The sequence below is a fragment of the Gekko japonicus genome, unplaced genomic scaffold (genome assembly GCF_001447785.1).
Source record: "Gekko japonicus isolate JY-2015 unplaced genomic scaffold, Gekko_japonicus_V1.1 scaffold218, whole genome shotgun sequence".
In the NCBI taxonomy this organism is placed as follows: Eukaryota; Metazoa; Chordata; class Lepidosauria; order Squamata; family Gekkonidae; genus Gekko; species Gekko japonicus.
Genome location: NW_015167536.1, coordinates 524,994 through 551,228, shown reverse-complemented (window position 1 = coordinate 551,228; position 26,235 = coordinate 524,994). Strand labels below are relative to the sequence as shown.

The window sequence follows — 26,235 nt, the reverse complement described above, 5'->3', positions numbered from 1 at the left end:
TAGAGAGAAAGAGTGTGTGGTGTGTATCTGTGTGCGTGGAAAGGGGGGGGGGGATAATCATGTGCGTTAGAACAGAGTGGAAAGATGCGAATGCCCCCGTTAGGAGGGGAGGGGGCCACGCTCTCATGAAGGGGCCAGTTGACCTCTTGTGTCCCGGGCGCTGAGTGCCTCCATTCAGTCGCCGCGGACAACTGCATCACCGCGCCAGCTGGAAGGAGCGTCAGATTATGTGGTGATGTGTCAGAGGCTGTGACAGAAAGAGGTATTTTTTCGTTTTATTTTTTAACCCGGTGCGGTGAGGAACAGTTGCGCTGCGGGGACCACAGAGGGAAGCCACATGAAAGGAAGGCGTAAAAAAGAGGCGAAGGTCTTGGGGATCTGCTCCCTTTTAAACAAAAAATCAGAGAGAGGGTTCGTTTCCAGGATTGCTGAGGTGGTGATGGGGAGTGAGGGAGAGCTCGGCGTGGCATTGTCTCCACGGCATAGAAGTTCAGAGAGTGTAAGGGGGGGGGGTCAGGGGACAGAAAGAGGGGAAAGGGCTGGAAGCCGATATCTCCATCCGGGTGTTGGAGCCTAAGTCGTAGCGATAGGAAAGGTTTACCCGCAAAACTGAACCTCCTACATGGTTATGACCTGGACAAATAATTAAAGTGGGTTTCTCATGTGCAGGAACTTCCATCCCATCGCGGTGCCCAGGGCAACAGTGAGCGGGTGAGCCAGAGGACCTGGCCCCGGGCCCTAGGAAATGCTAGGCCGCCACAGGCCTCCGAGAACCTGAAATGTTGCGACTGGAGAAGAAACCCGTGCCCAGGAGAGGTCAACATCGTGATAAGACAGCCATTGCTGGAAGCAGCTCTTATGTCTGCCGGTAGCTGTCGGTCCCAACACGTGGAGGGAACAGAGGAAGCGTGGCTCGGCTTTCCCAGGAATCTTCATCAGCCTAGGAGGCAACGTTTGGCCTGAAGTTTATATGCTCTGAGATCATCTTAGGGTGCATAGGTCCAAGAGAGAACTCCCAGGAAGGTTCCCGATGGTGAATTTGGGAGAGGACTTGGGGATCATAGTGTTGTGGATATTTCACCTTACTGTTTTCATTAGCCCTACAGAGAGAGGGCGGGAGAAAGAAACAGAGGGCTTTCTGCATGCACAGTTCTTTCAGTGGCTTTCAAGAATGAACATATCAAGTTAGTGTACGGTTCCTTTATACCTTGGAAAGAGGCCAAAAGTCCTGGGACAATTACATTCATTCAGCTCGGCAGTGAAGGAACCATGACCGTTAATTTTCTCCAGAATGAAAGTTTGCAAAAGTTTAGCTTGGTACAAAACAAGTTTGGACAAAACATAGAAAGAGTCTATTTCGTTACACATAGATACGGAAGAAAGCAAGAGAGCGAAGGAAAGAAAGCGTGCCCAGTGGTAACTACATGAGCTGCAAAGCTACACTTTCTTGGCAAGCTTTATATTCCAGTGGGTAAAGTTATATGCTGTTAATTCTAAAGCCATTTTTATTTTCATGAGAGGCATTCTCTTTTCCCTGGGTGGTTCAAAACCTTTCTTTCCTGCCCAGCGTGTGGATGGAATTCGAGTGTTCCCTTCCAAACCAATGTGTTTATTTATGATAGAGATTTTCCAGTGACATGTACATCCCAGATTTTTGTTTTGATATGGGGGGGGGGGGGAGCTTCACATAGGGAGGAATCCAGTATGGGGTGTGTACAGTGGCACAGGCAGGGATAGTTTTCAAAGGGACAAGGTTACATAATATTTATGGACCCTGTTTTCAAAGGTGGACCCACCAAAGGACTGAAAGACAGAAAGGATTAAAACGTCTAAGAAATCATAAGCAGCAAGATGGGGGAAGGCGTTTCTATGTGTTTTTCTTCCTTTATTTTTTAAAAAGAGCAATATTTCTTTAGCCCCTGGAATGACAACATACACTTTATATAAATCACCATCTATTTTGAGATATTTCATTACACCAGATGGGTATATTTAGGAAGTTATAAATACATTTGGATACACAAAGAGCTACTGCAGTTGTTCTATTGCGTATAAAATGTTAACTTCCCCAGCTTGGAACTCCCTTGGTTAGCTGTGAACCATGTTAACATATCTCTGCCTAGATTTTGGAGGGGTGGGGGTGGGGACTGTTTATGTGACCTAACTCATATGAAATTATCCTTTGGTGTCACCAGGGCGATGAATTTTCTATCTTTTTTTTAAAAAAGTTCTGCTACCAGTTCATATATTTAAGACTCCACTGTTTATAAACAGCAGGTTTTTGAATGGTCCGGACTCCGGGCAGAAGGAAACTTAGGTGCAACAACATATATTTATTTTAAACATATTTCTTACTTGGGGAGGGGAGTAGATAAAATTCCAAAATCGGTTCCTAGCGTGAAAGGAATGTTGAAGGAAACAGATTCGTGCCTTGATGTGGGATCACTTGAGGCTGGTTCCCCCAGCCTTTGGTTTACATTGTAATACTGTACTCCCTGGAAAATCGTTATTTATTTTCCCACAGGCTGTGAAGTCCCTCCAGTTATCACAAGTTCCCTTATAATACACTGGAAAAATAAGCCTTGCAGCCTTTCGTTTCTGTCCCCCTGCAACTATACTGCAGCCCCAAAGGAAGGGGCAGTGTGATGAATTCTTGACCATTGTTTAGAGGTGGCACTGAGCTTCTCTTTTTTTAAGAAAAATAATAAATTGAGGGACTTTCTTTCCTTTCCTGCTTTGTTTTTTAAAAAAACCTGTCTCCTGTGCCTATTCTGAGCATAGACTTCATATCAAAATATCAAGGAACTAATGAGCCTGTAGAACTTTAGAACACGGGCAGCGCTATCCTCAGTTATTACTATTATTGACAAAGATGGTGGTGGTGGTGGTGGAACTGGTCGCCTGTCCTCAGATTCACAGAGAGGATTCTTCACCTTTCCCATCTCCTTGTTCTTCTCTCTCTTTTCCAATCTGGAAGTTAGGCATTTTAATTTTTTTAAAGCATCACTCCTGCCCATATCAAGCATATTTTCCACTGAGACGGAGCTACATATCTTCAGTCATTAGCAGCCAGGTTCACAGCATATTTACTCGAAAAGTGAATCCCAAGGAAATCCACGGGTGTTAAGGCGCTTCAGAGTAAGCCCTGTGGAACAGTGAGAATTATTTTCAAGTAAACCTGTACGGGATAGAGCTGTAGGACATTTTCCTTTTTTTTCCTTTCCAAGGGATAGGTTACTACAATTTTCCTCCCTATTGTCCTCCCAGAAGATGGTGTCTATAAAGCCGGATGTCAATGTAACTACAATCTACCCTGAGGAAGAGGAGGGAGATTCATTCCTTAGGGGCAATTGCAGCAGCAAACACCGGATTCTAATATATTCCAGGAAACCGGTATCTGTTATTATTTCTAACCTCCCCCCCCCCAATTTAAAAATAGTGTCCTGCGTTCTGCAGGGTGTTCTTCCCCGAGCGGTGGAAGCTTCCTTGTGCATCCTTAAGTTAATTAACCCACTCGAATTGACTCGCGCTATCAATCCACCGCTCCCGTATCTTGGCCAGATCAGCCCGTTTAAATGAGATACTGCGAAGCAATTTATGAAATGAAAAGCTGCTTAAGTCAAGGCAGATAAATGAGGAGGGACGCCAGGCCCCGAAATAAACCTGCTGGTTAAGAAATGCATCTTCTCCCCCACCCCTCCGCCTCCTTTCCCCAGCTTTTAAAATATTGCATTTCCTAACAAAGAGCCAGATTCTCTTGTCCTTATTTATTTTGCAATTGCGCCAATCAGAATTTAAAGCGAAAAGTTAATTTCCCTGCGCATGAAATGGGGAACATTCTCTGCGGTTTGTTTTCTCTGCCCCCCCCCTTCCGCCGATGTTTTCCTAATTTTCCTCTCGCAATGAGCCCCAGTAAATGGAAACTGTAAAATCCCAATTTTAATTAAATCTATATTTCATGGAAATAGGAATTGTAAATGGTCTTACATAAACCTGGGAAAGATCTGGCCTGCTCTTCTTATTTACTACTTTTGTCCGTTTTACTCAGGATGCGCACCTTTAAAAGAAAAAAAAAGGGAAATCACCTCCAGTGTTTCAAAGCAGATCTAATTTGCTGAGCAGAAATTCAAAAAGCCAGGCTGCTCCTCTGGTTTCCTCTAACCGATCGCGCCTCTCACCAGCCATTTCTGCATTTCCAGATTTCCGATGGGCAAACCCCAAATACTCTTCAGAAAGATGCGGGGGGGGGGACAAACTCCTTTGTCAGGAACCACCAGAGATGGTCCAGCTCTCCCCCTCCAAGTGCCATCATCTAAACCAAAAGCCCAGGTTTTTTTATGCCTGCATTCTCCCCCCGCCCCACATGCAGGCTTGGTGTAGTTTAATTACCCACCTATCCCCAAGTATTTTTAATGAAGGATGTCTGGAAAGGGAAGGGGGATGCATCGATAGGACACCGAAATCTACCGAAGCACCTCGGGTTGGGTTGTTGCTATCAAACGGCATGTTGCAAAGTAAAGATTCCCTGCCCCTTTGTTTTAAAGAATTGGAATGATTTTTAAAAAGGGGGGGGGGAGTGGGGACCATTTCCTGCTTTCTCTCCTTAGCCATGGCCGGATTCAAGGGCTTCTTCCCACAGCCACTTAGACGCTGCCTGTGAAGTTCATTCTTTTCTGTCTAGACACTAACCGGGAGCCGGTTTGTCTATTTTGCCTTGACCTTGGACTTCGGCTGGTTTGGTGGCTTGAGGCTGTGGCCGAAAACTTTCCCGGGGAAGCTTGGTTTAAATCCGTCGGTCCCTGTGGAAGACAGAACGTTTCCGAGAGGAAAGGCAAGGTTGGCTAAGGCCGGCAGATCTGATAGCCATTTTTAATTTTCATTTTTATCTTGCTGGAGAATGGGCTGGGTTTTCACGTTTCCGCTTGGGCTAAGGCGTTTTGATGGCGGCAAGCCCTAAGGACCTTGGAGGTGCTAAAAGCTACGGTAGGCAGGAAAGGAACCATTTGGGATAGACAGATATATATTGAAATTCTCCTTGAAGATTTCAATGTGGTAGCACATCCCAATGTGGTAGGTAGCGGTTCTGTCCAGTTCGGTGAATAGATCTCGGTATGGCACCTACCTTTTCTGAATTCCTTCTGCCTCTTGATCGCTTTCAACAAAACCTTGGACTTTCACCTGTCTTCCCGGTTTGGTCGCTCCGAATCTATTGCGGATCGCAATGGAATCATTTGGGGGAGGGGTGATGCTGGACAACTCCCCCCCCCCCGGACATTCACACTCAATTAGTAACCATTTTGATCACTGGAGCGACTCTCGCTGCATTGGGACTTCCTTAACTTCAAAGGGATTTCAACCATCTAAAATCGCAATCTGATGCAGACCTATTTGAAAGGGGAAAGTCCCATTGAATTTAATGGGACATAGTTATGAATAAATATGCATAGGATTAGGCTTGGCCTGCTTTCACTGTGGCCAGCAGGACACCCCCTCCCTCATAATTTCCTTGGACTATCTCATCTCACCTTTGGCTGCATTTCTTTATTTAAAAATGCCTTTCCTGATTTGGTGGCCCAGCGGGAGGTAGGTGAAGAACCCAAGATAGCCTATTGATATCCCCATATTAATTCCACCTCCTGTCGAATGGATTTGCCTGCATCGAGACCGCAACTATGAGTGAGAGATTTGGGAGTTTTTTTTAGCAAGTAAATAAACGCAAACAACTGCTCCCGTCCCCACACGCGTCTCTGCCTGCATGTGTGCATGGATGTGCAGCGTGGCCATCAATCTCTGGCAGAGGAGTATGCGATTCTTCTCTTTAATTATAACCCATCCGTCTTGGATCCTCTTTAGGTTGTAGAAAGTGAGTTGCATTTATTGTCTTTTACACGCACACAAATCAACCCCGGGACCATTTATATCTACCCCGACCGTTCAGCGGCAGGCATTGTTGCCGCGATATTTACTACTGAAGTATTAAACATTAATAACATAATATCATAATATAATCACAACCAGTCCCTTTAAAACATCCCCAGTTGGTTGAGCACGAAAGATTAAGCATTATTGGGCTGGACTCATACAAGGAACAAAACCCATAAAAATGTTGCAACGTTTTTTGGATGCATCTATTACACTCTTCGGATGTGATGGTAATTTTCCCTTTCTCCTCCCGCGCCCCCCCCCCCAAGACCTTATCACTGGGTGGTTGAGACGAATAAAAAGAAATTCCTCTCCAGGAATCAGACAAGGGATCAAAAGATTTCAAAGGCTTCCTTTGGTGGGAAGAAAAACCAGAGGCTTGAAAATACATATAGAATGGTATGGAACAAACGTATCCGTTGACACACACAAACGCACACATATATTTGAAGCAACTCATATGAATCTCTCCATTCACTCTGGAGATTATGAGACCGAAAGAGACTGAGACAAAATCAATTTCCTGGGCGATAAATGTCCAGATTCTTTACTTCCCGTAAGATCCAATACTTGATTCCCAGAAACAGAAGGGGGGGGGGAGAGAGAGCGAGTCAAGAGCAGAGCTGGAGAATTAAAACAAAAAGCCACCTCCACGCACACACCCAGCCGCTGAAGTCAGACAGTCAGATTCTAAATACTCCTCGGGAACACTGGATGTGTCTCCCCATTTCGACGCGTCTAGTCCTATTATCTCTTTTTCTTCCCCCCCCCCATCAGATCAATGGGCTTCTATGTACCACCTCCTCTGATAACCATTCGCCTTATTTATGACAATGACTAGATTTGCTTCCTGCACCAACCCATTTTCATAAATCAAGTACGTAGCCATTTTAATGAGAAAACACAGTTAGACTCAACAAATGTAAAATCACAATACAATAAGGTTTTTTAAAAAAACTAAAATAAAAAAATAGAAATTTAAAGTATTCCAGATATTTGGCTATATATTTAACAAAGAGGATTTTTCCCCCAAAGCGGCAAGAATTCTATCATGGCAAACCCCAAGCTCTTTGTGTCGGCCAAATATCGAGCACCTCCACCCCCCCTTATTTATTTCCTCACGATCTTTACAATCAATGGGTGTCTCCCTTCGCCTTTAAGGATTTCTGTTTCTGTTGCAGGGAGGCAGCCAATGGGAGCTCCCCCTTCCCTGCCCAAAGCCAACAGGGAGACGGCGATTGGGCCGCCGGAGGGTCACGTGCCCGGGCTAGCCGCTGCGAGCGCTATTTACAGGTCACGTGGCCCGACGGATTTCTTAATGAAGCGGACCCATCTCGCCGGCTCTGCGCATGCTCCCGCGTAAACAATATGTTGGGGAAATTAGGTGTCTCTCTTTGGGAAGTCGAGTTTTAAAAAGCTCGGGCAGACCATGCTATGACGACTTCACTGATCTTGCATCCACGCTGGGCGGATACCTTCATGTACGTGTATGAGGAGAACCCGAATGAAAATAACCAGAATAAAATCCCAGCCATGGATGGGCTAAGTGGGAACTGCCCAGCGAGCCACTGCAGGGATTTAATCACTCACCCGGTCTTGGGTCGTCATTCCAGCACCATTGGGACTCACCAGGGCTCTGTCTACCCGGATATACCTGCGCCAGATGCCGCCCGGCAGTGCCCGGCTCCGCCAGCCTCGTCCAACGCTACCCTGGGCTATGGCTATCCCTTTGGAGGCAGCTACTACGGATGCCGCTTGTCCCATTCCCACAACGTGAACTTACAACAGAAGCCTTGCTCCTACCACCCCGCCGAAAAATACCCCGAGCCCAGCGGCTCCCTCCCCAGCGAAGAACTATCCTCAAGGGCCAAAGAGTTCGCTTTTTACCCGAGCTTTGCCAGCTCCTACCAGGCAGTCCCTGGTTATTTGGACGTATCAGTGGTCCCAGGTATCAGTGGGCACCCCGAGCCAAGGCACGACGCGCTGCTTCCCATGGAAGGATACCAGCACTGGGCTCTGTCCAATGGTTGGGACGGGCAGGTCTATTGCTCGAAAGAGCAGTCACAGTCGAGCCATCTCTGGAAATCGCCTTTCCCAGGTAGGCGGCTCTGAGCTCCGCTTCTGCTGCTTTCTCTCTCTTTCTCCCCCCCCCCCTCCAAATCCGGCATGTTCGCGTGCATAGGCTGGAACCTAACCGCCCAGGTAAAATTGGCTTCGGAGCGCTTGCTTGGGCACGTACGGGGACGAAGGTGAAGCAACCGGGTTGCCAATCCAGCAAACATACCTTGGAAATCCAGGGCGCTTTCACAGCCAGTTTGCCAGTAGCGATGCCTGTGTGCATTTTGTGTTTCTTCCCTCCCTGCCTCCCTCCCTCCCTGCCTCCCTGTGTTGGCTCACTAGGCTTGATCTCTATCTTCGCTTTCGCATTTTTTTTTAAAAAGATATTAAACCCCACATTTCTGAACGCAGCCAGAGTTAGTGACTCTCTCCCTCCCTCCCTCCTCCCCCTTCCCCCCTCTCGCTTTGCTAGAAAGGCTGGGGTGTTTCGGGAAGATACAGTAAATCATATTGCAATTACAGAAGTAGCTGTCAAGTGACATGAATCTAACAAATGAATCTTGTAAGAGGAGTGGGGGGGAGCGGGAGAGGGGAGAGAAAATAGGGCGATGCTTTTGCCTTGGGTTAGAAATCTCGGATGACTGACAGCCTGACGGTAACCCTGAAAAAGCAGGAGCGCTTCGGGCTTAGCTTACTGCTAAGGGCTGGGGGGGGGGAGGTTGAGATGAAAGATCAAAGGGAGATGTCCCTTTGCTCTTGGGGTCCCCACCTGGGAATCAAGTAACGAGGGCTCTCTCAATGGTCGGAGCACAAACGTTAAGATAAAGTACCCAGGGAGGGAGCAAAATTGTATATATATAAAATTATATATATATAATGAATTGGCCTCGGGAATACTGGAGTGGGGGAATGTCCTATCAGATAGGACAGCGCTTGCCAACAATGCCTGAGCGTTGCATGATGGGTTTTCCCTTCCTATAGGAAGAGTAATTTAGCCAGGAGAAGGAGGAGGGAAAGGAGGCCTATATAGGTTTTGCAGTGTTTGTCGCTGGGAAGGCGAGTGAGGATGGCTCTTTCTCAAAATGCTGCTCGAAGAAGGCGGGGACGGTCCCTCGGGGACGGTCAGGGCCGTTCTTGTGTTCGCTACGCTACCTGGAGAGCTGGTGTGGCGAGGAGGAATCCCCTTTGTCCCCCCTGGACAGCCTTGTCTCGCCTGGATTGGAGGCAGCTCGGGCTGAAAGGGGAACTCGGCGAGGTGCTGTTGTTCCGAAGGAAGGTGGGGAGCGCATGGGTCGTCCGTGACCCCACCTCCGCCGCTGCCCTCGCCCTCCTTGACTCTGCTCCCGTTTTCTTTTCGTAGAGCCCTATTGTTTTATGGGGGGGTTGGATCCCCCCCTCAGAATCGGTCATTGTTAGAGTTTTGCGTCTGTGGCAGGACCCAAAAAAATCCCCGTCCTTTACACACCAGGCTTGGGCCTTGACAGAAACCCTACGAAAAATCTTCCTAAAACCCAAAGGAGGAGGAGGGAGAGGAGAAGTGTCCCAGCTCCAAAGCCTAGAGAAGGGTGTCTTCAAAAGCCACCAGAGATGGTTTCGCTCACCTGTTAGGAAACTGGGTAACCAGAACAACTGTTTTTAAGATAGGTTCTTTCTGCGGCTATAGGATTCACACACACCCCATCCGGTGTTTCCATTATGATTTTTAAAAATTTATTCTGGAGCGATAAGCCTTCATGTTGGCTCTCCATAAACTCTGGAAGCTCAGAGAGGAGGTCGGTCGGAGGGGTGGGGGCTGACGCGGGAGGGATTACAGTCAATCATAGGAGTGGCCCTGGACCAGGTTTAGCATAGGGGACCAGGCATTAAGGACGATGAGAATTCATTGATTCTCCAGCCCATTCTGCACCGAGGGTGGGGGTGGGTGGGTCACATCTCTTAACAGCGGGAGCGCTTTTCAGGCAAGCACCAGTTCCCAGATCGGTAGGCTTATTTTATTTTTTTAATGCGTCTACCATCAGTGAGAACAAGATGCGACCATAGCCGTCCAAGGTCCCTCCAACTGAATGGTCTTTCTGTGGCTTAGATCTGTAAGGGAAGAGAGTATCAAAGTCTCTCTCTCTCTCTCTCTCTCTCACACACACACAGAGGGGCACACACAGGGTTCGGGACCCATCTCCAGGGCCGATTCTCTAAATCCATCCCCGCACCCAAGCCAGCAGAGGGATCAGTATCTACAGGGGACCGATTAAAATACCCTCGGATGCTTTAGAAAGGGGGAGTTGAGGAGGTGAAGGCTGGGTAGAACCCTGTCTCCCATTCTGACTAATTTTGGAGCTCGTATTAGGGGCTCTGCGCTTGCGAGATGCCGAATCCGTGACTTGCTGCTCCTTCTTTATAGCTGTCCTGGACAAATCCGGCCTGGAATAGAAGCACTTACCCCATGCTAATATATTAATACACTGCTCAGGCACCCGCCTTCCACGCCAGGCCTTTTCTGTTCCTTTTTCTCTCTTTGAGTTTTTTTCCTTTCCTTCTTCTTCTTCCTTTCCCCTTTCCTGCCCCCTCTTTTCTCAGCCTTTTCATCTTCCTTTATTCCCCCCCACCCGGTTTGTTTTCTCCTCTTGAGCTCCTTTTCATAATCTCCGGAAGAGACATTGTCCAGTTATTCAAAAGATTCTACATAATATAACAGACACCCTCTCTTTCTCTCTCTTTCTCCCGTCTTGTCTTTTTTTTCTTTCTGCGCTCTCTCTTTCTCTCCTGCTCTTCCTCCTTCCTTTCCTGTTCTCACCTTTACAGATGTGGTCCCTCTCCAGCCCGAAGTGAGCAGCTACCGTAGGGGCCGAAAGAAACGAGTCCCCTACACGTCAGCTGAAAGAATTAGAAAAGGAGTACGCCGCCAGCAAGTTCATTACCAAAGAGAAGCGGAGAAGGATTTCGGCGACCACTAACCTTTCCGAACGCCAGGTTACCATTTGGTTTCAGAACCGCCGGGTGAAAGAGAAGAAGGTGGTTAGCAAATCTAAGACACCTCACCTCCACGCGACCTGACAAAAGAGATCTTTCGGGGGGCAAGCGAAACACACACACACACACACACTCACGCAAAGGGGAGAGGTGGGGAAAGCAAATGCAAATATTTATCGGAGAAATTTGTATAAATGAGAAAGCGCATTCGAACTCTTTGCTAATTAATTTGATTATTTAAAAAAAAAACCGAGAAGGGAGCCAGAAGAAGAATTAATCGCCATCTTTGGCTTATTCTTTCTTTCCATGTACTGCCGTCTTTAACTGTGAATCCGGTCGTCCTTCTGAAACATCCCCCCCCCTTTTTTATATATTTTCCAGTGCCCACTGAATGGGGGGGAGCGCGAGAGAAAGTCGTATGTAGATTTTGTGACCTTTGGGATTCGGAGTGGTCTTTGATAGCGCTGTCTTCCCACACACACACACCGTCTCCCCTTACCACCGATCAAAGATTCCCTCTCCCCCCCTCCTTTGGTTGTTTCTATTGTAAAAAAAATTATATAAGAATATATATAAATACATATATATATATATATATATATGAAGAACGTAATCACAGCGGTTCCAATAAAGATGCCCTAGATTTCCTTTTGTTTCCTTACGGTGGACCTAAAAAGAAAAAAAAAATCATGAGAAATGAGGCTGCTATCGTGAGATGATTATTATTATTATTTTGTCGTCGTCGTCGTCGTTTCCTTTGATTTTATTCACTCCAGGCACACCGGCCAATGGTGTTGCCAGTCCTGCGTTTAAGGCGACTGGCGGTGAAATTCCAAAGGCAGGATCCAGCCAAAGATAACCACTTCCGAGTCCACTGGATCGTGGTGGGAGAGGCTCAAGCGATGCGCTTGGCTCTTCCACTAACAGAAATAGGATTTAATCATGCTTAACTCTGGATGGATCGTGCCCCTGCATTTTTTTTTGGTCTTTTTCTTTTTCCTGGAATATGTTCTCACTGGGGGTTGATTTATTGTTATTATTGTTCTTTGTTTTGTTTTTTTCCGCTATAGAACTGGAATGTTTTATTCTCCATCGACAGTATGGAAAGTGCTCGATATTTGTTCCGTTTTATTATTATTTTTTCTATATCATATTAAGAGCAGTGAGTGTTCTTTCGCCATGTTAAAGCGATCCCTTTTTTTAAGAAAGGGGGGGTGTCTTGTATATGTATATAATGTGGTGTCTGAATGATATGTATTGAATGCAGAATACATTTCTTAAAAATAAATATCGGTGTTTGTTTTTTGTTTGTTTGATTGCTTTTTTTTTTTTTTTTTTTGGCCTGGGAGGACTGGAGAGTTGGCGATTATAGACGGTTTCTCCCTTGTCAAGGTGGAAGCCGGCGGCTGCTTTCTTCTGGACGAAACCTTTTGAGCGGAGGGGCGGGCGTTTAGGCAAACCCCATCCGCAAATCCTGGTGGCGCTCCATCGTAGACACAAGGGAGTGATAGGTCGACTCGGAAGTAAATCCCGCGCTAATCTAGGGGGGTTATTTCCAGGAGACTGCGTTCTCTGAGTGTTGCAAGCCAGGGACGCTTGCAATTCGGAAATACTTTCCTGGGGAAGTCCTTCCCTGGAACAAAGTGGGTCGTGAAAGATGGTTTGCGCGTGTCGGTCTCCACCCAAGTCACCTTTTGCTTAGGGACGGAGCTTGCAGAATTGGTCCCGATCAATGCTCCCTCTAAGCTGTGGAGTCTTCTGAGCAAAAATTCTACTTTGTGAGCTTCTGGCATTCAACTTGTGAGCGAGCGATTTGGCTACTGCATAAATTAGTTTGCTCTGGAGCCATCCTTCCTGAGCTAAGACGAAAATGTGTGAGCTGGAGGCTAAAAAACTGAGCTAGCTCACACTAACTCAGTTTATAGGGAACACTGGTCCCGATCCCTTCGCACCGATTTTCAGGTTACTGAGGTGAAGGGGGGTGGGGGAGGCCGGGAATGGAGCGCGATGGAGAGCAGAGAGAAAGCGCTGAGGCTAGGCGGCTGTTGGGAGGCTGTTCAGGGGAGGCGGTCCGGGGAGGCACTCGGTGGAGCCGGTTTAGGAGGCTGGCTCCAAATGGGGAATGCAGAGGCGGCTAAAGAGTGCCAAAACTGGACTCATCATCAGAGCACCTCTCGGAGACGCGGGCGGCGCTGGGGCGCACGGTTTCGGCACTCGAGTCCCTCTCTTCCTCTTACCGAAGACCTGTGATGTGAACCACCAGGCCTTTTCCGATGTCTCCACCCCATCCCACCCCCCGGGAAAAAGAAAAAGCCCAGTTTTTACTCAAAACGTTTGACTCGCTTCAGATTCGTCTACTGCTGCGATCCTGTGGCGCCTTACTCCAGAGTCAACCCAACTTGCTGAAACTTACTCTCCGGGAAGCTGCATGCTGAGAATGGGGCGCCCCGGCTGCAGCCTTTGACCAAGCAGTGAACTCCCATTGACTTAAGCCAGGCTTACTCCCGAGTAGTCACGAATAAGGTTGGACTCCACAGGTCCCCTTTCCCAAGCGGTCGGCCTTCTGATTACCCGAAGCCTGTCTTTTAATTACTTCGCGCTCGGGAACGAAACGCACAGTTCCTTCCCCAGTTTGAAGCCGCTTCCTTTAAAATCCGGAGAGCCTTTAAACGTTGTTGCCGCCGTTTTGTTTCCTTAGGCAACACCGGTCCTCCTTAATATTTGCTCCAATTAATTACATCGTAAATTGTCAGCGGCGAAACGCTTTGAAAGCGATGTGAGCCTAAGCCAGTGTTGGTTTTTGAGTACCCTGAGAGTAGGGAGTCGCTCACCAGCCTCCCGCACAACCCGTCCTGAGAGCGTAGGCAGAGTCGGCGAATCAGCAGACAGAGGGAGAGAAGCCTAAGTCTGCTGGACCATGTCCTCTAGTTCACACAGGCACAGTGATGGTCCACCGGTCCCTTAATCAGCCACCTACTGCCCCGATCCTGAACATATTTACTTTGGGGAGGTGAGGTGACCCTATGGACTTGAGTGGGATTTACTTGCGAGTAGAATGTTGTTGTAGGATGAGACCTGCTCAAATAGATGAAACTGTGAGGCGCTGTTAAATGCTTCACCATCACCAGCCTGGTTGCGCTCCAGACTAAGGCTGCTATCACACACACTAAATAAATCCACTTTCAATCCACTTTCAGCGCACCTTCCAACTGGATTTTGCCAGTTCGCAAAGTGAAATCCAGTTGGAAAGTGCATTGAAAGTGGATTATTGAGTGTGTGTGATTGCAGCCAATTATCTCTTTACTAGCAAGAAAGTCCAGCGGGTATCAACAGGATTTACTTCCATGGAAGTGGGTACAAAACAGAAGCAGTAAAGTGGCTTGCCTACTGAGCGTTGTATGTATAACACGGCTGACGCAGAATTTTGGAATACAGTAATTTCAAATACTCAATAAGGGATGGAGTATTAGTCGAACAATCGACAGCTTTGATGGAATATTCCCTACAGGCCAAGAGAAAAACAAAGAGTTGGTAAAATTCTTATGCCTCCTCCCTAAGATCACGTTATCAAGCTTGGTTCAGTATTATTAAATGTCCTGTTCTGGATGCTTTTTCGACCCTGTGAAACCAACCCAGCTTTTTCATTGTCTAGGTATACATTGCTGAGAGGCCAAAGCTTCCTAGTCTAAAATTATGGCTTGCGGGAGATGCAAGCCGATCTGGAGGGGCGGGGATAGAAACTGAGGTAGAAGTTGAAACAAGTCGACATTTCGAATATACGTTCAGGCAACCATCGAGAGATCTGTAGATGTCCTTCTGTCCAACTCAAGTTCCCCTGAAGATAGGACGCATGACTCTGTTCAGATGGATTGTAGCACTTTTTGCATGGGCGATGCTTTATTGTAGAAAGGCCTCTCCATGGAATGAAGGAGGAGTGTTTGTATTCCCATCTCCCCACCAACTATGCTGTGTCTCGAACAACATTGATCTAAACGTTTCAGGAAGAGAGATTTGAGGATGTGCCGCTGAAACCCTGTCATTAACATTTAGACTTAGGCTGCATCGTGTCCATTGTTTACAAGCAAGTCCCACTGTTGTTGTTTTTAGAGGAACTTGCTTCCAAATACTGCATATTGACTCCACTGGTGTAAGGGGTAGGAATCAAAGGTGCGCTCTTCGGGGCAATCGGATTCCCTACTGGGTGAACTCAGAAAGTGCTTGAGTTTGAAACAGGCCTGCAGAATTCAGTGGGACTCATCGGCCAATCCTAAATAGCAAATTGCACCAGTTGATCTCCGTGAAGCACCCTTCCATGTACTGCGTTCTGGATCCGGATGCTAGGCTGCAGTCCAAGACGCATTGCCTTGGGATGCAGCTCCATTAAAATCACCCAAATGTGTCCGGCGTCGAAGGTGGATCAGCCGGATTCACAGCCCCTTTAAACCAAGATATTGACGTTACGCCATTTTGGCTCCAGTCCGATTAATACAGCTTTCAATCCAAGCTGGAACAGGTTGTAAATCCTCTTAAATTCGAGTGGTGTGCAAGTTCTGTTTTTCCCAGTAGAAAGTTGCGCATTCCCACCAAGTGCCCTAGGAGACAACCGATTCCTATCATAAATGGAGTGAACTGCAGTATTTCTTTTAAAAGATGTTGGATGTGACTGTATGACTACTGAGATATATCCTCTAAAGAGGGGGGACACCACTCAGCGTTCAAGAGATCTTTTTCAGGCGCAGCGTAGTAAAACCCGAAGTTTCTTCAGTGGGTCAGGTGAAGCTAGAAAGGGTTTATACCCAACCCGGAATACCATCTGCTTCTAAATTCCCTAGAGGTATGCTGGTAAATCCCACTGAATGGCTGTGAGTTTAGGATAGATTAAGGTTGGGTAGCCGTGTTGGTCTGAAGTAGCAGAACAAAGTTTGAATCCAGTGGGACCTTTAAGGCCAGCGAAATTTTATTCCAAGTGTAATCTTTCCTGTGCAAAGCACACTTCTTCGGATAGGAGCAATTGCGGCCCTCTCCTATGCAATCCCAATCCTCCTGAAAGCTGGTACCTTGGAAATCTTATTGGTGCTACTGGACTCCAATCTTGCAATCCTAAATAGGTTCAGTGGTATTTAGTCCTAAATCAGCGTGCACAGGGTTTTGTTTTACCTCGGGTAACTTCCTGCTGGCAGAAAATCCCACGGATTACCGTGCACCTTACTTCTGCTGAATGGGGGAGGGGGAGTTCCCCTGGTCCAGTGTCGCGGGGTGGAGGATCCAGATGCTCGACTGCAGGCTTGGAACCATTTCTTTCACCGCTACTGCCGTCCTGGACTTCGGGGGAAACTATTTATCCCAAACTCAGGTCTGGGCCTCGCACCCAGCAAACGAATGGCCCCGATTCTTACTCGACGCAAGCTTTGGCTGACTTCAGAAGACCACGCAGAACCGTTCATAGGTCTAGTGTGGTGCAGTCTGATATGGTGGCAAATCTCTCCTCTACTCCACTGGGCTTGATCCAATCCAGCTCTAAAGCAGCCCCGTTGATCCTCTGGCATTTCTGATAATAATCACTGGTGGAAGGAGCTGTACTCTTCCATATTATTTGATAGTATCGCTACCACACACCTAGGAATTCTCCTGCACGTATTGTTATGTCGCTATCGCCCATATTTATTGAAATTACACACACACACACACACTCACACACGACTTGAGGGGGGGGGCATTTCCTTGAAGTAAGTTCACTCTCTGTGGCACTTCTGTGAGTTTCGTATGGGAATGCAACTACTGCTGTTCTTGGACTTTTCTGTGTATATATATATATTTTTGGTCCCATTTTGTAAAAACTTTTGGCCCCTTATACCCATGTTATATATACCTGCGGACCAGAAGTTACCATCAGAAGTTATATTCAGGTGGGTAGCCGTGTTTGTCCGAAGCAGCGGAACAAAGTTCGAGTTCAATGGCACCAGAAATTATCCCATTGTGAGTTTGCACGACAAAAAGTTCCTCAGTGTTAATTCGAAAGGTGCCAACAGGACTTCTCAGTTTCACATGAACTTACTTCTCCGGGGACACTTGCTCAAGAAAGCGACCCTATAAACAATGGTGGGGGGCAGAAACCGTTCCATTGGTTGAAACAAGGCTTTTTTTTATTTTAAGGAATTCCTTATATGAATAGTAGATTGGCCATTGTCTTCAATGGAACATAGACGTTTAATGCGTTGGTTAGTTTATGCGGATGAAGAACTTGTACAGTAACTAACTAACCAGCTATTTCCCACAATTACAGAGAAAACAGCACGGATTGGGCATAATGTAAGCATTTCTGCATCACGCTGTAGAACTTTCTTAGGTCACTTCTCACTATTACCGTACATTTCTCATGCCTATATAAAGTGGACATTCTCTTGCTCTGCTTCCTTCTCTATACTTTAACAAGCACCTGTGATCATAAAAGGAGCCCTGGAGGGTCTAAAGGTTTTGGGGAGGCGGACTTGGTTCGAAAGAAGATACAAGATAGGAACTCCCAAATCAATACTGAAGCTTGTGTGGACCATGCCGGAGAAGAAGCTGGATATCGCAGAAGTAGTGGGGGTCTGGGACCCCTTTCCAAGACAGTTGCACCGTCTTTCTTTCCGTGGTAGCGGATCTCAGACATGGCCTTGATTTCCCTTCCTTTCAACCCCGCTCGTAAACAGATTCACACAGAAGTCCTATCCTCATCCCATCCCAGTGGCATTTCCACCATTTGATGAGGAGGACTCAGTGCTCCCTAGTTTGCTGGTGTCGGGCCGAGAACGACGCCCTGACGTCACTTCTGGGGCTAGCCTTGACCATGACTATGCGGCCTATTTGACCTTGACATCATCAGCTTCCTGCATTAAAAATCCACAAGGCCTTGATCTTCTAGGAACCAGTCAGGAGCTAGCCTTCTCCAAGTGTCCCTGGCCTCTGTTTACAGATAAACAAGGTGTCATTTCAAGTCTAGACAGGCGGCCTAATGGCCAACAATAAAGGCATGAAAAGGAAGCGTCCCAGGTTTTAGCCTTTTCTTTTCTTTTGTATCAAGGGCTTTGAATAACGTCTTAACTACAGTCTTTTATAGGAACAGGCGCCTCCTCTTTCCGCCATCTTCCCTTTTTTCCAAGTTATGATGCATCACTTGCACTTGAAGATTTTGTTTTTTGAAAGTTTCTATTTATATGACGGAAGAGAAGAGCTGGCTTCACACCACAGAGTTATAGGCTGAGGTAAGTTGTTAAATGTATGCTTTTTTCATACTCCTTGGTGACCCCGCCACCCCCAATAACTCGGGAAATACTTTTTACAAACAGATAGAGGAACATACACACTATACTCCACGTGGAACTGCATATATGTATAATCATGCGTGTGTACCAAGGTTTTGATCATGTCAGACCGGATTCTTAGAGGGGGTGGTTTATATAAGAGGGGGTACTGTCCCGTAAACTCCCCCCACATGGCTACGAAGAGAAATCCCTTAGTTGCTTCCCTGGTTTGATTTTCTAAAGGATGCGTTTGGAGGAAAATGTTGGAGAAGGGGGTGCAAAACCCTCTACTCGGAAGTAAACTCGAAATCAATGGCATAGGTTTCCTGGAAGGGTCTTTTAGTGGATTCCTTCTTCTATAAAAAGCAGGATGCGGGATAAAGCAGTACCCTGTTCACCTCCACCACCCTACAAAACCCCTAACCCACTCTTGTTTCCCCCTTTTCTGAGCGATCTATCTTTGCTTTGCTGAAGATGCAGCCACCGGTTTACATAAATCCAGCAGGAGAATGACAGCCTCTGCTGGCGGTGTTGGGGAAAATGTAGCTGCATCATAAGCATTTAACTCTTCCGTGCACAGAGAAACTCGGGCAGATTCTCTCAAACTGGACATCTTATCAGAGCCCATGCAAAACCGGCGTCCATTTCGCAGAAACAGTGCAGATGAATCCTGGAATATCAGCAGAGGTTCCCCACCACCTTCTAGAAGGTTTGGTGCTCTCTGCAATTACTTTTTCTACCCATATTCCATCTTGTCGCTTCTATTCATCCTTCTCCCCGTTAAGAACTACCCAATTGCTTATTCCATTTCCTTACTCCAAGTCGTTGGGGGGGGGGGAGATACAATTTTCGTGGGTTTTAGTAGTCATATCCCAATTTATAGCTCAAGCCTCTCTTCTAACAGAGACCTCCCCGCCCCTTTATTTATTCTCAAAGAGGAAATTTCCGAGGACTGCAATAAAATAAGTGCATTTGCAAGACAAAGTTAGTTGCAGCTTTGAAAAGAAATCAAGAGGGAAAGTTTTGCCAGGGCAACATACTTACCAAAGAGAATTTCAGACGTCCCCACTGAGTGTTTAAAAAAGAAAGGAAAGAAAAAGAAAAGAATACACTACATCTTTTATGTTGCGGAAAGGAATTTTCCACCAGAAGTTGAAGTTCAGCTGTAATTTTGCGCCCAGCTGATATGTTTTTCTAAGTGATTTTTTTAATGTGATGTTGTGATTTAATAACTTGGGGTAGATTCTACACGGGGTCGCTCTTTAAAAGAGTTGTTCGCAGTGTGTATGTGTGTGTGTGGGGGGTTGCTTTTTAAAGCAGAAAGAGAGGGGGGTTAAAACAATTGCTAAGGGCTGTGATTCTTGGAGGCTGATTGCTCGAACCAGGGAGAGATCAATGAATATGGGAGAGGGAAAGGATTGCAATCCTGAGAAATAAAGTTGACTTTATTGAAGTTGGAGGTGCGGGAGATAACATTTCGGGAACACAAGAGCCCGGGCGAAGTGTCGCCTAGCGAGGGGCTTTCTTCTTCTTCTTTCTCTGGCAGGAGCTGGTGTTCTTTCAAGACAGTCATTTGCATAAGATGCAGAGCCCATTTAATACACTAGACAGTGACCTTGAACTGGCTGAAGCGCCATCTCGGCTCCTATTAGACTTTCTCTCTCCGTGGCCCTTTTCAAAGCCGCTTCTATTGAATGTGGGGGTGCTCGGGTGCTTTTCGCAGAAATATGGGAAGGAACCCTTTTCTTAAACCGAAGACGGGGAGTCTCCAAAGATTACACATGATGAATGGTAGAGGGTTGAAAAAGAAAACTAAGACCGTATTCTACCTGCACTTGTACAGTTTTCGGGCCTGATTCCTAGCCAGCGACCCGGATTAATATTTTTTTAAAAAACCAAACCCCAACTGCTGGCGGTTTTGTAGGATTATTCTGCAAGAAGCTTTTTTTTTAACATCAATGTGTCTGATCTGGACATTCAGACGTACGGTTTGGGTCCCTCTGAAAATATCGCCCCGACTCCTTTTTGTAAATCTGATCTATACATCCCTTCCAAAGGCATTCTCTCTCTCTCTCTCTCTCTCTCTCTCTCTCTCTCTCTCTCTCTTAAATGAGCGATATCAAATATTCATGAGGAAGGCTTAGCCGAGTCTTTACAATGTTTTATTTTAAGGACTACAGTAAAGTAATTACATTCCCTTGCAACAGTAAGCGGATAGATTTTTAATTTTTTAATTTTTTATTGCTAAGATTTAATCATTAGATTTCCCCACACACACACTTAAAACGGCGCCTGTACTGGTAACACATCTCCCATAGAAAGATGGGACATTTAAACATCAATGGATTTTTTCCCCCTTCCTCTCTTGGACTTGCCACCTAATGTTTGCAGAAGGAGCTGTCTTCTCTTACAAAATAAAAAGGGGGGGGAGATATTATATTAAGGTGCCCCAAGATATATTCATGACTTGGGGTGTGTATTTATGAACCTCATTTCAGCTGAGAGCCTGCCTCAAGCGAAGCTGTTTCAAGGCGCGAGTCTACTCGGAAGTAAGCCCCGTGTTATTCAATAGGACTTACTCCCAGGACAGGGTCGCTAGAAGTGGAGCGTAAAAATCTCACTGAGGACAATGAGCGTGATGGTGTCTCGGACTGTATCCTTAGACATGGGATCAATAGATGATATGGGGAATCACAGCTTTTTCTCAGGGTGAAAGTGTTTCTCTAGCAATACCAGCAATGTGAGGTTTTCTTTTCCTTTTCCTGAAGAAAAGCTCATGTAGTTATATATAAGCGAGCTAGCAGTGCGATCCAACCCCTCCACTGAAAACAGTGGGCTTAGACTGGGGGCAGGTCTGTCCTGTCCTGGCAAAGCCAGTCTGTCGTCCGCTATTCTCCTCTGCTTCGCTTTGTTGTTCCTGCTGTTACTGTAGAGGGTATGTAACAAGGAGTAACATCTCTCGAGCTTAAATTACTCCTCCAGGATCCACGACAGAACAAAGCCACCGAAGCCTCCAAAGCGACGCCTTATCGAGCATATTGCCCAGAAAGATCATAACGGAGAATATTTATTTTGCTTTTTTTAAATGCCAATTTATATGCTGTCTCCAGCAATCACATGCTTGTTAGGCTATAAAATTGTTTACTCCCTGGCGGAAAAGCGTTCTTCTGAAGACCTGAATTATCCCCCATTTAAATCGTGGAGCGCCAGGAACCGCTCAGTCGCACCTGGAGAAGGCTCGGTTTTTTAAAAAAAACAAAAAAAACCGAACCTTAAATAAATACGGATTGACAGTGTTTAGCTGGACGCAGAGATAGCACATCGAAGGATGTGCCGAGCAAGATGCCGAATTGCATATAGGTAAGAGGAAAGGGGCACGTGGAAAGCGACTTTGGAATATTAAGGAGCTGCCCCTTTAATAGAGGCAAGAAAGGAAAGTGTTTATTTTATTAGCACGTGATTTTTTTTCTTTTCCCCTTCCTACCCGGCTGGGAGAACCAAAGTAGCCAGCGTGTCCGGAGCCGGGGAGTCAGCGTTAAATATCAAGGAAGCCCGGCTTGATCGATTTCGTGGACTTTCAGGATTCGGGATTTTTGAGCCTCAAAGTGGCTTTTCTTAAAAGAAGGGAAAGAAGAAATGGACATTTCCATTTTGGATCTGAACTGGAAGGTCCGGGGTGGCGGACGGTTCTTCTTCTTCTTCTTTTAATTATTATTATTATTATTATTATTATTTACGAGTCATCCCGCAAATCAGTTTTCAGCCTATACATGAATATTTACGGTAATTCGCCCGTCAAGTCCTCCAGTGTCAGAAGTGGCGAGCAAAGCCCCAAGTGTCAACCCCCCCCCCCTCTAAATATATATCTATATATTAAGCCCGGCATTTTCTTTCCTCTGCGAGAGATCCCCCGTCCTCCTTTGTTCTCCAAAAGCAGCCGGCTTCGACTCTCCCCTAAATCCGGATTCCCTTTTAAGGCTCTTTTCCTAGAGCTTGGTCTCGAGGAGTTATCTGCTCGCTGCGGAGGACGCCCCCAACAGTTATCTCTCCGACAGAACCATCCCTTTCGGGGACATTCTCTCCCCCCCCCCCCACACACACACATCGTATCAGATCAGAGCCTTCTAGACAACCGGTTTAATATAGCTTTAAACCAGAACTAATTGAATGTCCATTCACGTTATATACCAGGTGAGGGGAAAGGGGGGGACCCCCCTCCCGTTTTCCTTTGTTAAAATATTTCGGCAGGAGGATTATTCTCTCTCTCTCTCTTTTTATAAGCCAGAAGACTTGGCATAGACCGTATCTGAATTTTTGTAGACAAAAAAAACCACACACCAAAGGTCCTGAATCCAAAGGCTGTTGGTTTATTTGCTTTTTAAATAAACAAAATAAACAGAGGTCTGGAGGGGGGGGGGAGACTAAAGCCCTCGTTAAAGGGTGGAAGGGGGTCCGCAATATTTTAAAATTCTTCCACCCCGTCATCTGTAAATATGAGCCTGTTGCGGTTAGACTCATTCGTCTCCTTAAAGACCCTGTAAACTTTATATGACACAATATCTAATAGTAATTTATTGGGAGATATTGTAAATTTTGGACTGTTTTAGTTAATAAAGGAGCTAATTAATGGGGAAATGGCTTAATTTTGCCAGCTGTTGAAGGGACCCTGAACGCAGCTGGGGGGGGGGACGCGGGGTGTCATGTCTTTAAAGGGTGGGGGTTTACAATACCTCGGGTTTCTCAGGTCAGTGCTTAAAGCCCGTTGTTTTATTTTATAAAATGTTTTATGATTTTTTTAAAAAGCATATAAAAAAACCCGAAAGGCAGAACTTAATGTTTTGTTTTGTCTCAAATTGCGGAGGGTGGGTGGCACCCTTTTCTCCTCCAACGCAACTTGGCGCCCACGTGACCCCTCCGGACCAATCGGGCGGACCTTTAGGTTTAACTATGTTTAATGTCAGATAGCAATAAACTAGAAGCTCTCGGTCAGGCCCGCGGAAATGGGCGAACATAATCTCCTTAATCCTGGGTTTGTGGGACCGTTGGTGAACATCCATACGGGAGACACCTTCTATTTCCCCAATTTCCGAGCCTCCGGAGGACAGCTGCCCGGCTTACCGTCTCTCTCCTACCCACGAAGGGACAATGTCTGCTCCTTGCCCTGGGCATCCTCCGAGCCGTGCAACGGATACCCCCAGCCCTATCTCAGCAGCCCCGTGTCCATTAACCCTTCCTTCAGCCGAGCCTGCGACCTAGCTAGAGTGGAAGAGAGCAAGTGCTACTATAGGGAGGCGTGCGCCGAGAACGCCCCCCTCAAGAGGGAAGAGAGGGTCAGGGACGCGGCCTTGATGCCCCTCGAGGCCGGGATCCCCAATGGAATGAGCGGGAATTTCGGCAAATTTGACTATCCGGCTGCCGAGGCGGTGCCCCACGACCCCCCTTCCTGCCAGTCCTTAGAGTCAGACTCCAGCTCCTCCTTACTCAATGAAGGGAATAAGGGCGCCGCCAGCGAGCCGTCCACCCTGGTCTCCCCTCTCAACCAAGGAAGCAATCTTTCCGCTGGGGGTAAGCACTGGTGCGACCAGGAAACGCGCGTGTCTATGTGTGCGGGGGTGCGTGCGTGCGTGTGTGGTGCGGGTGGGAACAAGAAAAGCCGATGTATGCCATGCCTCTTCTTGACTTCTTTCTGTCTCTCTCTCTGTCTCTCTCTCCCGCTTGCAAAGTCCGCTCGCCGCTCTTGCTGTTATAAATTCCATGAAATTAGCAGCCGGGTCGAAGCATGCCGATTTGTGCCGAGGCCGCTAGGGGTAGCACTCAAATGCCTCGCGCTTTATTAGGTGGTGCTTCTTTTAAAAGAAAAGCCTATAAACATGTAAATATCCCATAAAAGAGGAGATCGCGATGGGCCAGATAGACAGATTCCCGGTCTCCTCTCTTTCTCGCTCTCTCCCTCCCTCCCTCCTTCCCCCCAGCCCGCTTTCCCCCATTCTCACAAGCAAGCACTTCCAGACGAATTTTTTTCCCACCCCCACCGGTTGCATGATTGACGCCAGGCTCGCAAAAAAAAAAGGGGGGGGGGAATGGGGACTGGTCCGGGGAAGACTTCGCGGCCGTGTGGCTGGTTGAAGCCTTGGCTTTGCTGGAATGGGTGGTGGAAACTTCAAGAAAGGGTTCTTGGGAATGGCTAGACCCGGTCAGGGTAGACATCTCAGGTGAAGCGTCTTGGAGAAGAGCTTTGGGAAGGAGATGCCAAGTCCCACGTAAAGCAACTTTCTGTATTCCCTCCGCGGGGGGGGGGGGGGGGAGATGGTTTCTGCCCACCTCTTCCCCGAACCCGGTCGTTTCCCGTGCAAAATCGTGGACGCTCCATTAAAAAAAATTGCCTCCGCCTAAGACTGAGGCGCCATTAAAAACAAAATCCTTCCAACAAGCTTCCCGCTATGTGCCTGCTCTTCTTCTGTAGCGCGACACTTCCAGGAAGAGCCAGCTGGCGTCTTTTCCTGGTAAAGCGCCTGTAGATATCGCCTTAGCTAGCTCGGGGACTCTATGGCTCAGCCTCCCCGCTCCGTCATTTCCAGACTGGCGGGCGAGCCCCAAACCGAACCGCTGGGCCGTTCTCTGGCTTGCTGGTGACACTCATCTCTCCTGCGCTCTCGCTCTGGTTCATCCCCTGCGTTTGCTATCTACGCCTAGTGTGGCATGCCTGACATGAACCCTCTAAGCCTTGGGATCTAAAACTGAGATACAGGGATTCTTTCTCCCTCCTTTCTCCTGGGGCTGAAGCATGACTTTCTGTGGTATACGCGGGGCGTTATTCAAGAAGTGGAGGAGGGAAAGAATTCCCATTTTTTAAACTCTCTCTCTCTCTCTCTCTCTCTCTCTCTCTCTCTCTCGTTCCCCACGTGTTAAATCTCTTGTCCCTCACGCTGTTCTTTAGGTGCTCCCTGGTACCCGATGCACACAAGGTCACGGAAAAAGCGAAAACCCTACTCCAAACTGCAGCTCGCGGAGCTGGAAGGGGAGTTTATGGTCAATGAATTCATTACTCGCCAAAGAAGAAGGGAGCTCTCAGATCGGTTAAACCTGAGCGACCAGCAGGTGAAGATCTGGTTCCAGAACCGGCGAATGAAAAAGAAAAGACTCCTCCTGAGAGAGCAAGCCCTTTCTTTCTTTTAAACAAAGAAGAAGTTCAGACAAGTCCACGATGGGTAACCACCGCAGAGAACTCTCTAGCCTTGGGCGCAGTTGATGGTCCCGGGACTTCTGAAAACCTGATCTGGTCTGAATAGCCAGTTTAGATTATTGTTATATTATTTCCCTCCCCCCCCTTTTTAAAACAAGAATCGGTATCCTTTGCAAATCATCCAGCCGCAGACATAGATGTGAATGTGGGTGGGTGGGTGGGTGGGTGGGTGAGAGAGAGAGAGAGAGAGAGAGAGAGAGAGAGAAGCAGAGGGTGTGTGAGAAAATACTTATCGTCTACTCCTAGACCTGTTGGGAAAGACCCAATGGGAGAAAGAAGCCCCCTCCATCAATCAGCCCGGGTTCCCATTGTTCAAGGTTGGTCAGCAGTGTTCTGAATGTGAAGTTGAGTCCGACGACAATTCCCCCCCCCCTTTTTGGGCGGTTGTTCGCTCGTGTAAGCATTCACAGGTAGGCTACCACCCTCCCCGAGCAACGGGCCTTTCCTTGCTCTGTTTTCTTCTTTGGTAGGCAAGCCCCAGAGACTGCTTGGAAGGCATGTCGCTGTCCTGTTTAGTGTGTGATCGGTTTTAGTGCGCTGGGATTTTTCATTCTCCGGAGGAACCGCTTAAGTGGATGTGGCATTCGTCTTAAATCAACGGTAGCCATCCTTAATGCAGAAAGGCGAGCCGGTGTTTTATGTTTGGCCCGTAGTTTATTTTGCCAAGCGGATCCCGATGAGAAAGGAGGCGATAAATATCAGTGAGCGTCGAAAAGATGTACAGGGATATATGTGTGCGTGTGTCTGTCTGCGTGTGTGTGT

General features: G+C 47.1%; 2 protein-coding genes across 2 annotated transcripts; both read left to right on the top strand.

Moving 5' to 3' along the window:
* Positions 1-7,305: 7,305 nt before the first annotated feature.
* Positions 7,306-11,467, top strand: HOXC13 (homeobox C13). Its single transcript, XM_015413502.1, is given in 3 exon segments — positions 7,306-8,020; positions 10,780-10,846; positions 10,848-11,467. Coding segments are annotated over 3 exon segments (915 nt in total). The 5' UTR covers positions 7,306-7,356; the 3' UTR covers positions 11,032-11,467.
* An 11,758-nt stretch (positions 11,468-23,225) lies between these two features.
* On the top strand, positions 23,226-25,617 carry HOXC12 (homeobox C12). Its single transcript, XM_015413503.1, has 2 exons — positions 23,226-23,795; positions 25,168-25,617. Exons 1-2 carry the CDS (start codon positions 23,231-23,233, stop codon positions 25,404-25,406), a joined length of 804 nt encoding a protein of 267 aa, XP_015268989.1. The 5' UTR covers positions 23,226-23,230; the 3' UTR covers positions 25,407-25,617.
* Positions 25,618-26,235: the final 618 nt, after the last annotated feature.

Bases quoted from the DNA above. Each gene is read 5' to 3' on its own strand.
- HOXC12 (XM_015413503.1), top strand. From the start codon at position 23,231: ATGGGCGAACATAATCTCCTTAATCCTGGGTTTGTGGGACCGTTGGTG. The intron at 23,796-25,167 runs GTAAGCACTGGT...GCTGTTCTTTAG, and splicing joins AAGCAATCTTTCCGCTGGGG to GTGCTCCCTGGTACCCGATG.